We start from the raw sequence: 14,159 nt of genomic DNA on the forward strand, positions 1-14,159 counted from the left end.
GCCCACCCATCAAGCCTTAGTTACATTCTGACACTGGGACGGATGGACAGGGATCAGCACCACTTGTAGGAAGTTAGTTCTAAATTTACAGGCAAAAGCACAAAGATCTTTCATGGACGATGCAAGGCTCAATTAATTACTCAAGGTGTAATGCAGCGATCATACCTAGGTAGGGATATTCATGCATACTCCATGCCTGATCCTCACACTGCACCCTAAGGGAAACACCCCGTCATCTGTGAAACAAATGCCTGCCCCTTCTAGCCAAGGTGAGGCAGGGCAAGGGATGGTAACAACAGTTAAATAATAACCTTGTCTCCATATTTTTCCTTTTTCTTTTTTTCTTGTGTTTTTTCTCCTCCATCATCCCTTCTGCTTTTTTCTTTCTTATTCTCAAATCACTCTGGAGTGATCTGGGAATGGCGAAGCTCATAGAGTCTGTTTCTGATGCTTTCCCGTGCAGCCTACCTCTGAGGTTTTGGGTCAACATTCTGAAGAATCCCCAGTTTGTCTTTGACATCGACAAGACTGACCATATAGACGCCTGTCTCTCTGTCATAGCCCAGGCCTTCATCGATGCCTGTTCCATTTCCGACCTACAGCTGGGCAAGGTACAGATCTGCAGCTCCCACTAAGATGGACCTTTCCCTTCACCCCACTCTCTGCTCAGGGTTGGTCTTACAAGAATTGAGATTGGGTGATGGGAATGCATGGTTGTAGGCATGCTGGAATGATAGGCAACATGGGAGCCAGAGTCTGGGAAATTAAGGAAATTGAGGCCTAAATGGTGAATGGATTATTCTGGGTCCTTCATCAGTAGACCAGGTGGTGGGCTGCCCTGTGTATTGTTCCCCTTCTTCAAGGAAATCTGTATTGCTGAGCCCAATAGGATAAAAGCTCAAACTGAGAAACAGCCGTCACCATGAGTACACAGAGAAATGGGTTTATGACAGTATATGTGTTAATTATGGCTGACATAATGACTGATGGCAGCCATTGGACTGAAAAGTGTAAGGATGGGCCCCATCAAACCTGGGGTGCTGACACTCCTGAATCTCAGGCAGTCTCCAATCCAAATCCCAGTTTTGCAAGTAGGCCCCATCTCCAGCTTTCTGTGACACTCTGTCTGAGAGTCCCATGCAGAGGCTGTGCACCAACTCCTGACATGCATTAACAAGAGTTTAAGAGTCGGAAGGAAAATTTTAATGCAACTTCAAATAGAAGTGAGAATCTCATCTCACTTACAACAGTTCAACTTCAGTGACTTCAACAGAGATATTTCTGAATGACCCTGGTGGAAGAGAGAGAAGAATCAAGCCCTTAACACTGAAAACATTAAGGCAGGTTGAAAATTGGCTTGTGGTCTGTTCCATGTTGGGCAGCACGATGGAGACCTGGTCTATACTTTGGTTTGCCAGATTAGCTTACATCTGTTAGGAATGTGAAAAATCCCCCCACGCACCCCCCCCAAGAGACACAGCTATGCTCGCAAAAGCCCTGGTGGACATGGAATTATATGGACCAAAACAAAAGTCCTTTTGCAATATTGCCTATTCCATTCAGGGAACTGGTAGACGCTATACTGACAAAATCAGTATAAACTGGCCTCCACTAGCAGGGTTTGCTGGTGTAGTCCTTTTTCTAGCGTAGACAAGGCTTTAGTGAACTAAGCACAAGACTGGGAGCCAAACACTACTGCAATCTCATCTAAGCTCCACCATTGACTTTCTTTGCGGCCTTGGCCAAGTGACCTAGGCCCAGAACATCACAGGTATTTAGGCACCTAACTCCCACTGAAATCAATAGGTGTTAAGCACCTAAATCACTTGACATTCTAGCCCTTGGTCCTAAATTTTCGACGTGTGTGCGCATGGGCAGTGGGTGAAAGAGACTGTGGGAGGCTAAGCCTTCCCAAACGTCCACTAATGCTCCCTGCTGCAGCCCCGGGGCTGGGCCATGGCGGGGCTCTGAGCTCTTCTGGGTGGCCCAGGCTCAGGGGCTCAGTCCTGGCCAGCCAGGGCTCCTCTGGACTGCTCCGGGTGCTGGCAGGCCAGCCCAGGCTCGAGGCTTCTCCTGTGCTCCAGGGGCTGGCCGGGGTTCAGGACAGCGCTGGTGGGCCAGCCAGCAAGAGCCGGGGGGGCAGAGCCTCGGGCGGAAGGGGCAGGGCAGGGGGCTCGCCTCCCCAAACTGAGGGTGCATATGCCACGTGTGTGGACCTTTTTTGCACACACCTCTGACCATGCAATGTCAGGGTTGGGTACAAATAGAGCTGTGCACACAGAATCAGCCCTGACTTGCATGCGTGCATCGGGCATAGCCCACAGGCAGGTGAGGTCTATGTGGCAGTTCACTTGCACTTTAGGAAATTTAGGCTTTAACCACTCAGGTTTCCTATCTGTGAAATAGGGCTAATAATATTAATCTACCTCAGGAATTAAAGGGTTACCAAATCCACTTATATAAAGCTCTTTGGAAATATCAAGTGCTATATAAGTACTGTTAGTATGAGGCTCTCATCCTGCCCCTAGCACATATTCCAGCATTTATAAAGCAAGATCTCTGTGTTCCTCAGCCCAACAGCATGAGGTATTGTTTGTCCTGTATAGAAAAGTCCTGTGGAATCAAACAGGTATGAAACCTTACAGGGGCCTATCGAAAATACTCTGAAAACATGACAGAGAGAGAGAGATTATTTATTTATGCCCCAAGCCTGAAAAACAGTTACACATGTGCTTTATTTTACACACGAGCAGGGATATTGCCTTCTGTTTTAAGCACATGTGTAATTGTTTGCAGGATCAGGGTCTTATTTATTTTTATGATGATAGTAGCCAAAAATCAGGATCAGCTCCCATTGTGCTAAGAGCATTACAAACATATACAAACACACAGTCCCTGCCCTAAAGAGCATCTAATCTTTTTAATAGGTCATTTGATTTCTAGCAGGGCTATCATAGGGTATTCTGGTCTCTAGGCAGTTCAACCACACCTACAGAAAAGCGATCATTCTTTATTAAGTTCTGGTGGTGTTTCCAGAAGGGATCATTTTCAGTGTTGTAAAACTAAAAGCTACATGTCCCGGTTTGTTCAGGTGAGCAGTGCTCTGATTATGTAACTCTACAACTGCATGTGGCTAAGCAAGAATGAGTATTTTTGCCTTCAGAGACTTTGCCAAGATCAGGTGGCGGATCTAGGCACCATCAATTCACATAGGATTAATCAGTTTAGTTCTACCCTAACTATTTTGAATATGCCCATCACCCTAGTATCTAGGCATCTGATTCTACTCAGTCAGTGATTTTACCTCGCTGTAACACCATTGACTTCAGTGGAGTTACTCTTGATTTGAGGAAGATCAGAATCAGGCCCAAGCATCTAGCTTCCTCTTGGGATTTTATGTTGCTGAGGCTACCCTCTGCACTTTACCACAGATAAATGTTAGTATTTCAGAACAGTTATTGGTCTTTATGGGCCTAATCCTGCAGCTCTTTATCCCACAAACAGTCTAATTGAAATCATGGAAGTAAGGACTCAAGGAACGGACTGTAAATATACAGCAGTCTAGAAAGTATGGGCCTGGGTCTCCTCTCACTGCTATCCGTTTTACCCCCATGTAACTCACATCATCCTCAAACTCCATAGCTCAAGCAGCTAGAAGGAAGAGAGGTTGTGTGTGTTTTATTGTCCTCCCTTTGGCTCCGCTGAGTTTGGTGTTGACATCTGAAACTTCCTGACATAAATAAGTTTTATGCATGAGTGCTGTAAATCATGTCCTCATGGTGCAGTATGTGACGCAGAGCACACCCTGTGGGGGCTGGGTGTCGGAGCAGAGCATTCCACCTAAATTAAAAGCATCAGGAAGTCTTTACTGGGAGAGATTTAATACTGGAGGAAGATCTAATGAGTGCTTGATTTTTGTTTGTTTGGGTTTTGAACATTTTTAAGTCTGTTACGAAACACCTATAATTTGTCCTTGTCAAACTGTCGATTAGAGAAGAGGGGGGTCAGCTGGGGTCAGACAGCAGATGGAAATGTTTTCTGAAACACAATAGCATAAGAAAGGAATCGTTGAGTAATGTGGGAAGAATAAATCTCCCGCATAAAAGTAAAGTGGCCTGTATACACAGTATGTCACCAGCCTTACACTGATGTAATTGCACTGCCTTCAGTGGAGCTACTCCCAGTTTAAATTGGTATGAGATTAGAATCAGATCACATATATCTGTATTCCCTGTATGTAATAAACTGTAACATGCAGTCCCTGTGCCAACATGCAATTTATAATACATATGCATACAGAAACTGAGAAATAACTAAGAGGAAGTTTGGTTCCCTCTGAGCTTTGTAAAGGAAATGTTATAAACAGGCTATATAAATATGCAGGGCATTGCACAAATGCAGTCTGTGGGGTTGAAACCCCACAGACCCTATAGCTGATGCTGAATGCTGCTGCCCATTTAGTAAGGGTAAGTCTCCACTTTGAGTTGGTAGTATAAGTGCCACCTCAAGGAAACATGCCTGCACTAGCTAGTACCCTAAAAATAGAAGTGCTACCACAGCAGCATAAGTGGTGGAAAGGACCAGCTGCCCCAAGCATTATCCCATGGGAGATGCTAGGGATGTATGTGGGGTGGGTAGCCCCTCCCACCACTGCAGCTACACTGCCATTATGCGCCACCAGACCTAGCACAGGTATGTCTCCTCAAGCTGAAAATTACACCTCCAGAAAAAGTGTAGACATCCCCTTACTAGTGCTAGCCACACCCCATATCGCAACTGTGCCCTAAAGGCTTCCCTGGCTTCCTGGTTCTGGCCCGGTGCATTTCCAGGTGCTGATATCAACCTTGAAGGCCTTACCTGGTTTTCTAGCTGAAGGACCCATCCCCTCCCTGTGTAGCTGCAACATTTGGGGTCAGCTGGTGTGCTCTTGCTAACAGTCCCTGAACTTGTGTGTCTGGGGGCTGGGACAGGCTAGTCTCAGTACAGCATCATTCAGTCTAGAACTTGCTCCCTTCCTTATCCCAACAGACAGTCTGTTGACCTTCAGGGCACAGTGTAAAGGTAATAGGCCCAGGTCATTCCCAGGGTAACACTATTGAAAGGAATGGCACTACCTGGAGGATCAGTTTGATCCCACCAGTTTGCTCGGACTTTTGCCTGAGTGGGTGCTGGTGGGGCTATACCATCCCTGATAGCTGGGCAGGGAGAATGAGATGATTAATGTCCCACTTGGACAAAACAAAGTGAATTTGGTATTTTCCCTTTATTAATTTACATGCACTCGATCAGACACAATGTGAGCTGGACACATTGTTTTAGACAACTAAAAATAAATCAAACCTCTATTGAAAAAGAATCCAAAGGCCAATATGTCAACCTGCAAAGCTCAGTCCCTCCCACCAACGTGACATAAAGAACTTGATTTTTAAACAGTCTGCGTGCCCAAAATGAATGTGTAAATTTGGGCAACACCTCATCATGTATGTACCCAGTACCCTGATTTACATGCAGTCTTAGCAGTTGTATGTGCACATTAGTCATGCAATAGTGCACACATTTTGTGCATCTTACTGGTTAAAACCAGGACCCAAAAGTTTAGCTTTTTCCTTAACACAGTTGAAGTTCTTGTTTTAAAAACTTCGTATTAGCCTTCCAATGTGAAGCCCGGATGACCAGGGAATAAGCCATGAGCCTTGGAGCCAATGAAATATCCATCTCTCTCTCTCTCTCTCTCTCTTTCTAGGACTCACCTACCAATAAACTACTGTATGCCAAGGAGATTCCAGAGTATAGGAAAATAGTGCAGCACTATTACAAACAGATCCACGACATGCCCCCTCTCAGTGAGCAGGAAATGAATGCACATCTCGCAGAGGAGTCACGGGTAAGAAATCCGCAAAGCCACAATAGCTTTAAAGAGGGTCCACTCACCCACCCACTGGTGTCCACTGGAGTAGGAGCAGCCCCACAGAATCTGTTGTGGGACTGTGTTGTTGTTCTCCAAGCTGCTGAGCATGCCTTTTCTGGCTGCCGTAATGGTTACAAGGTTGGTAGGTAACCTATGGGAACAGCAGGCAGGGATCAGCTGTCTGCAGTACAGGACATTGGGTAGTGCAGCACAGGGCACTGCTGTTGAGCATCATACATGCTAATGCTGAAGTAGGAACAGAAAAGGACAAATCATTTCTCCTCGCTCTATATAAACACAGCCAGATCCACTAACTCCACTTTATCTGGCTGCAAGCTTCAAATTGTCAGGCATTGGCCCTGTTTATTTGCCCTAAAGAGGAGCCTGGTAGGAATGAGTGATGTGCTGCTGTGAAGACAGAAGAATTCTAATGAACCAAAAGGCAGTTGACTCTAAAGCTAAGGCCCTCTCTAGCACATCAGGGTGGACCAGCGCTTCCCTGCACTGGGAGTGAACAAACTTGGGTTCTGTGCCAGGTCTGCCAGTGTCTTTGTTTGTGATTCCACTGCTAAGTGCTTCAGTTTCCCCCTCTATAAAATGAGGATAATAGAGCTGGCCTGAGAACAGTAATTCCAGTTTGCAGAGGATTTGGAATGAAAACAAAATTTTGATGTTCTCCATGCAACAAATAAAAAAAAATTGATTTGGAAAACTGAAACATTCCATTTAGATTTTTTTTTTAACAAAACTCTGCCTGGCAGGCTGCCAAGGTGCTGGGAGCCAAGTCTCCCATGGCTCCGAGGCCAGCTGGCTACCCAAGCACCCTGCTCTTGGGAGTTGGAAGCCGAGGGAGCCAGCTTCCCAAAGAGGCTAGAAGCCCTGAGGTCCCCAATTCTGAGGCAATCTGTCTGATGAGCTACTGGGAAGCTAGGCAGGTGAGCTAGGAAACCAGGCATGTTTCAAAACCTGCCTGACAGTCAGGTTTTCTGCCTGGGTTCCATCGGCACTTCATCAAAATAGAACCATCTCCACAAAAGCATTGCAGTTAACGAATCTGCAAATTCCAATGAAAGATATTTTGTCAGAAGTTTCCCAACCAGCTCTTTCTGACCCACCTCTGTGATGTGCTTGGAGATTGTGGAAGGGTTGACACGCGGCTGGCATGCCCTCTCGTGGCTGGACAGGCATAGCGGCTTTTTCCTCCCTAGCGCTTCTGCCAACAGATACTCAGCTCTCACTGTGATCTGTCTCATCTCACAATTCAGCCCTCTGGCCAGGTCACCATTAAGTTCCACCCTTTCCGGGATAACAAGAAGTCCAACCAGAGTCTAAACCTTTCATCCGGTCTTTGGCCCTTGAATATGTGTTGCATCATCTCTACAGCCCTTCACTGAGGGTTTTCAGTCATCCTTCGCCCCTTCTCAGGGGCCTCATACCACCTGCCCAGTGGCTGGTAGGGAAACCCAGTCCAGGGACCCTATCGCCCTATAACCAAAGTCTTCTCCACCTGCCTCCCTGGACCTCTTCCTACTATAGCCTTTTCCCCCCCCAAGCTTTCTCCCCAGCCCCTTTGCAGGCTCTAATAGTGCCAGTGCCTCCCAGGGCTCGCTCCCTGGGGATCTGGTTCCTGCTCTTGGCTGTGTTCCCGATCCACTTCAACCCTCGCATCAGAGCTCTCTGTAGCATTAAACTCCCCAGGCCTCCATGGCCACAAGTTTTATCTCTGCTAAGCTGCTTCAGGATCACCACCTGCTCTTGGGTTTGGCCTCTCCCTGGTGGAGCCAGTTCTTCCCCTTTACCTCCGGGCTCAGCTATCCAGCAGGGACACCCAACACCATCAGAACTGCTACAGCCAACTGCTATATGCCGTTCCTCTGCTGTCTGCCACCAAAAGAGTGACTACAGCGTTCTTCCTTCACTCTCTGCAGAACCCTTCTGCCCTCGACTCCCCAGCTGGGCTTCAGCTTTTATGAGTCCTGGCCCACCCTTCACATGCAACCAGGTGGATTAATTGGGATATACACGCCAGGCTGGGTTATACACCCCATCACAGAGATCTACAGATGAATGGTGCTATATTGATGATGTTCGTCCATCGTTATCGATGAAGACCTCAACAACTCATTCTTTCGATGACCGGGCTCTATGCGTCCGAAGATGACTGATCAGTCCGATTCGGGCGTGGAACGTCCTGTCACATGTCGGGCAGACGTATAATGGCACTGTCGATGATGTACGAGCAGCTCTGGACTTGCGCAGCTCACGCTTTTTTTCAGCCTCAGCAATACGCCTCGCCTCAGAAGTATTACTGCCTGTGTGAATGAGGCTGTGCCATTCTGAACGGTTCAGTGCGAAGGTTTCCCATGTGGCGGTGTTGATCTCGAAGGACTTCAAAGAGGTCTTCAGCGTGTCCTTGAACCGCTTCTTTTGTCCTCCATGGGAGCGCTTTCCCTGAGTGAGTTCTCCATAGAAGAGCTGTTTAGGAATGCGTTCATCTGACATTCTCACAACATGTCCGGCCCACCTGGTCTGGGCTCTCATCAGCAATGTGTGAACTGATGGCAGACTGGCTCTAGTAAGGACATCAGTATTGGGCACTATGTCCTGCCATCTGATTTTTAGAAGCTTTCGCAGACAGGAAATGTGGAAGTGATTGAGCCTTTGTGCATGACTCCGATAGACAGTCCAGGTCCCGCAGGCGTACAGCAGAGTTGGAAGCACCACTGCTCGGTAGACCTTCAGCTTCGTTGGTAAGCTGATCCCTCAACGTTCCCAAACATTGGAGCGCAATCGGCCAAATGCAGAGCTGGCTTTAGCAATTCTGCAGTTTACTTCATCATCGATTGACACTGCTCGGGAAAGGGTACTGCCCAGGTACGTGAAGTGGTCCACTGTCTGAAGTCTCTGTCCATTTACAGTGATGGACGGTTCTGAGTACGGAGCGTGGGGAACTGGCTGGTGCATAACCTCAGTCTTCTTGATGTTAATGGTGAGACCGAAGTTGTTGCATGCAGTTGAAAACTTGTCCATACTGGCTTGCATTTCTGGCTCTGTACTAGCATTCAGAGCACAATCATCGGCAAAGAGAAAGTCTCGAAGTACAGTTTCCTTCACCTTGGTGATGGCACGCAGTCGCCTCAGATTGAATAGTTTCCCGTCAGTTCTATACTTCAGGCCTACTCCTTCAGTGCAGTGTTGAAAGGCATCAGTCAAAGTGGCAGAGAATATCATGCTGAACAAAATGGGTGCTAAAACACACCCTTGCTTGACGCCGTTGGTGACTGGGAAGGCCTCAGATATTTCACTGTCATCCAGGACACGAGCCATCATACCATGATGAAATTGACGTACCATTCGTATAAATCTGTCTGGACAGCCAAATTTCGACATGATCCTCCACAGGCCCTGGCAACTGACAGAGTCAAATGCTTTCGTGAGGTCCACAAAAGTTGTGTAGAGTTCACGATTCTGCTCTTGACATTTCGCCTGTAGCTGACGCACAGCGAAGATCATGTCAATAGTCCTACGTCCCTTGCGGAAGCCACACTGTGATTCTGGCAGTAAGCCCTTCTCCAGGTGAGTGATCAATCGGTTCAACAGAACCCGTGCAAGAACTTTCCCCGCTGTAGAAAGCAGCGAGATTCCACGGTGATTGTCGCATACCTGGCGATTGCCCTTCCTCTTATAGAGGTGCAAGATGGACGCGTCTCTAAATTCTTGTGGAATGGTTCCCTGCTTCCAGAAGGACTGAAACAGCTCAGTGAGTTTCCGTAGCAGCACGGGTCCACCAACTTTGTACACCTCTGCTGGTATGGCATTGGGGCTTTGCCACTTGACAGCTGATTGATAGCTTTCTTCACTTCGTCCTCTTCTGGTGAAGCATCCATGGAGTCATTGACTGCATCCTGGGGCATCTTGTCAATGGCCTCATCATTGATGACTGAGGGGCGATTGAGAATTGCTTCAAAGTGTTCAGCCCATCTCTGGAGAATCTGCGTCTTCTCTGTAAGGAGCACAGTACCATCAGAGCTCAGGAGGGGAAAGCTCCCAGAAGACTGTGGACCATAGAGTGTGTTAAGGGCTTCATAAAACTGCTTATAGTCGTTCCTGTCCGCATATGCCTGTATTTCATCTGCTTTGGCGCTCAGCCACAAGTCCCACATTTTGCGCAGTCGGTTCTGTGCTGTTCTGCGAGCGTTGATAAAGGCGGTCTTCTTTGCCGCTGAGGATGGATCGTTTTGATATGCACGATGCAGGCGGTGCTTCTCAGCAAGTAAGGCCTGGATTTCTGCATCATTTTCGTCAAACCAGTCTTGTTACCTGCATGTGGAGGGCTCCAATATCTTCGATGCAGCTGTATGGACAGTGTTGCGGAATCGCTCCCATCTTTCTCAGCGTCATCCTCAATATGAAGATCAGCAAGCTCATTCTCTAGGTCTTCCGCTAGATTTTCAGTGATGCGGCTGTTCTTCAGCTTCGACACGTTGATCCTTTTGAAAGCCTTACAGCCTTGTGGTCGTCTCTTCGGCATGATACGGAGCTTCATTTTGGATACTATGAGCCTATGATCCGTCCAACAGTCAGCGCCACACATAGCTTTTGTAACCCTGACACCTTGTCTGTCCCTTCTCCTGATGATGACATAATCGATCAAATGCCAGTGCTTGGAACGGGGATGCATCCACGAAGTCCTGTTACGGGTAGGAAGGCGGAAGACCGTATTGCTGATCAGAAGGTCATGTGCTGCACAAGTTTTCAGCAGTAACAGGCCATTGCTGTTACACTTTCCCACTCCGTTTTTCCCGATGACTCCTTCCCAGGCTGCAGCATCGCATCCGACTCTTGCGTTAAAATCACCAAGCAGAATCAGCTTGTCTGTGCGGTGCACTGACGATAGCAGAGTATCTAGTTCTTCGTAGAATTTATCCTTCACATCCTCTGGGTTGGTCATTGTAGGAGCATATGCGCTGATCAAAGTAGCTTGTTTTCCTTTTTGAAGCGGAAGCTGCATTGTCATGAGCCGGTCATTCATACCCTTGGGGGAACTGGCAAGTTTCCGAACAAGATGATTCTTGATGGCGAAGCCAACTCCAGATTTGCGACGCTCATCACTGCTGCGGCCACTCCAAAAGAATGTATAGCCACCGCCTGACTCGGACAGCTGTCCTTCATTAGCAAGGCGAGTTTCGCTAAGGGCTGCAATGTCAATGTTGTAGCGTGCGAGCTCTCTAGCGACAAGTGCTGTTCTTCTCTCCGGTCTGTCTGCCGTGATGTTGTCCAGTAACGTGCGCACATTCCATGTGCCAATAGTGATCGGTGTCACTCTAAGTTTTGTTTTTGTTTTTGTTCGACCGCTTTTATCGGATCCCCGCCAGCCGCGGTGTGCTGGCCAGGGTAAGGTGAAGCAGGCAATGTTTAGGGCACCTTTTCTAGCCCCCTCCTCGTTCTACGGAGGTGAGCAGTGCAATCCTGAATAGGGCTGCTCAGTCACTCAAGAAGATGCCGAGCTCCACTGCTGCTTCGGTCAGTGAGGAACGACCATTATGCCTGAGCCGCCTATGTGCAGGTCCGCGGCTACAGCTTCCAGTGTATCCACACCTGCTGCTTTGTCGCTCGCCCATCACCACAGGACTTGATATGATGTGATATATGATATGATATATATGATGTTGAGACTTGCACGTGAATTGGATTAAAGTGAGGGAGAGTTGCGCAACGTCAGCCTCACTCTCTGTTCCCAGTTCCTATCTGTATCCAGTGGCAGGACAGAAGTCGAGACGGCTGGAGATAGGGCAGGGCGCAGTGGATGACCAGGACGCCTACGTGTCTTGTCGTGCTCTTAAGCGTTCCACAACGCTTGCTGTCACCGCCTTCCTGACCATTGAACCAGGTTGCCTCAGTCAGCCGCATCCAGCCTTCGCATGCAATGGGTAGACAGGCCCTAACTCACCGAGAGTCTCATACTCATCGGCTACCCTCACCTGGTTTAGCCCGCCAGTCGAGACGGTCTCCGGGGTGTGGCCGCTGTCGCATGCTGACAGCTACTTGGAGCCACAGGTGAGAGCTGGGTGTCAAGTGGGGACCAAAGTGGATGAGCTACTCCTAGGAGTATGACTGCTCCCCCATCAGAGGTACTACCCCTCCCTGACAACCCCATACACCCCGGTGCTATATAGTATTATTAAAATGGTGCCAAATTCATCCCTGGCATAAACAAATGCCACTCCCACTGTAATCTATGGAGGTGGGCCCTGTTTGTGCCAGGAATAAATTTTGGCCTTTGCCTCTGAAGTCACTAAACAAGTATAACATATATCTTGAATAATGTAGACGGGAACAAGAGTCCAAGCATTTTGATCCAGTGTTAACTTACAGCACATCAGATCTAAGCCTTTTATTACTCCAGTTGCTTTTTGTTGAACGAACTGGATTCCTGCATTTGGATTAATATTCCTCCCCTGTTTGTTTTATCTTTTATGAAGAAATATCGGAATGAGTTTAACACCAATGTGGCCATGGCTGAAATATACAAATATGCCAAAAGATACCGCACTCAGGTAAGCAGCTTCATTTGTCTGGAGGTGAAGTCAGTACTCAGCATTCTAGGTAACTGTGGGGAAATATCTGATGTCCTTTTATATGCAGCATTGGTGTAGCCATGTCAGTCTCAGGATATTAGAGAGACAGGATGGGTGAGGTAATATCTTTTATTGTACCAACTTCTGTTGGTGAGAGAGACACACTTCCAAGCTTCACAGAGCTTTTCTTCAGGTCTGGGAAAGGTACTCAGAGTGTCACAGCTAAATGTAAGGTGGAACAGATTGCTCAGCATAAATAAACACATATTTCAAGGAACTATTCAAGGTGAAGTGGCGCATTAACACCCCTCCAGACGTAGGGGGGAAAGAAACGGGGGGGTGGGAGAGGTAGCTAGGAGGGGGGCTGTTAGTGGGTTATACATTGTTTTAATAAGCCATAAATCCAGTGTCTCTATTCAGTCCATGATTTTTCATGTCTAACAGAGTTATGCTTTAAACTTAAATTCATAACTTTGCTAGATTCTAAAAAATCATTGACCGAGTAGAGCCACTGGATTACAACAATCCCAGACCTCTGAGCTCTGTGTAATCTCAAAAGCTTGTCTCTTTCACCAACAGAAGTTAGTCCAATAAAAGATATTACCTTCCTTACCTTGTCTCTCTGATGTCCTTTTGTGATTTATCAGTCCTCAGTCCCACCGAAAAGAGTCTGAACAAGGAAGAGACTGTTCTTTGTTACTGATGGAATGGCCTTAGCTGAGGATCTAGGATGTCCATATCTGTCTGGTGTCTCTCTCTCTCTCTTTGGCCTGGTCCACACTAACCCCCCACTTCGGACTAAGGTACGCAAATTCAGCTACGTTATTAACGTAGCTGAATTCGAAGTACCTTAGTCCGAACTTACCGCGGGTCCAGACGCGGCAGGCAGGCTCCCCCGTCGATGCCGCGTACTCCTCTCGCCGAGCTGGAGTACCGGCATCGACGGCGAGCACCTCCGGGATCGATCCCAGAAGATCGATTGCCTGCCGCCGAACCAGGAAGTAAGTGTAGACGTACCCTTTGTCTCCACTCAACCCTCTCTCTCTCCTTTCTGTAAAGTCAGTTACAGATTTTTTAAAACCTAGGTGCATTTTCAACCCTTTTGTCAGATCACCAGCGAATTCAGAACAGGTCTCAATTTACAAGTCATTCTCCCTTCTTCTGGCCTGAAGTTTGCTCTTGCAAGTGTTTGTGGATGCAAATGAGAGCATGTAGGTGGCTCCTTGTTGTGCCCACAAATCAGATAGCCAGATGTCTATGTGCCTTCACTTCCACCCACAGTTAATTGTCCCCACAAATCTGTGGGTGTGGAAAAGGAGGTCCAGGTGAGCCCCCCTTTAAAGAGCAGTCCTAATGGAGTCCTATTTGTTTTACAGTGAGCTGGCCCAGCCCTGAGGTGGCAGCCAGCACACACACACACTCTCTCTCTCTCTCCGATCCCTTGGCTGCTTGGAAGACCAGTAACCTAGTCTCATCTGATCTGAGTGCTGTTTGGCAAGGATGGCTGAAAGTGAAATGTAGCCTGGATCAGTCAGCAATCTGTGGCTCCAAAAATGCTTAACAAAAGGCCGGGGAGGGATGGGGGGATGCTGAAAAAAATCCAGTAACAGGGCAAATAGCCCCCTCCTCCACACCTCATCAGGCCCGGATGGTTCATCCTTTCCCCACACCAC

The 14,159-nt window shown here is 47.7% G+C and overlaps 1 protein-coding gene across 1 annotated transcript in view; it reads left to right on the forward strand.

The window, feature by feature from the left end:
• Positions 1-14,159, forward strand: part of PLXND1 (plexin D1) — a 134,679-nt gene that overhangs the window by 120,332 nt on the left and 188 nt on the right. The window contains exons 33-35 of the mRNA XM_065407389.1: positions 464-611; positions 5,744-5,884; positions 12,391-12,465. Of these exons, the coding sequence (XP_065263461.1) occupies positions 464-611; positions 5,744-5,884; positions 12,391-12,465 (364 nt within the window). The remainder of the gene's footprint in view (positions 1-463; positions 612-5,743; positions 5,885-12,390; positions 12,466-14,159) is intronic.

Source organism: Emys orbicularis, chromosome 7 (assembly GCF_028017835.1).
Source record: "Emys orbicularis isolate rEmyOrb1 chromosome 7, rEmyOrb1.hap1, whole genome shotgun sequence".
In the NCBI taxonomy this organism is placed as follows: Eukaryota; Metazoa; Chordata; order Testudines; family Emydidae; genus Emys; species Emys orbicularis.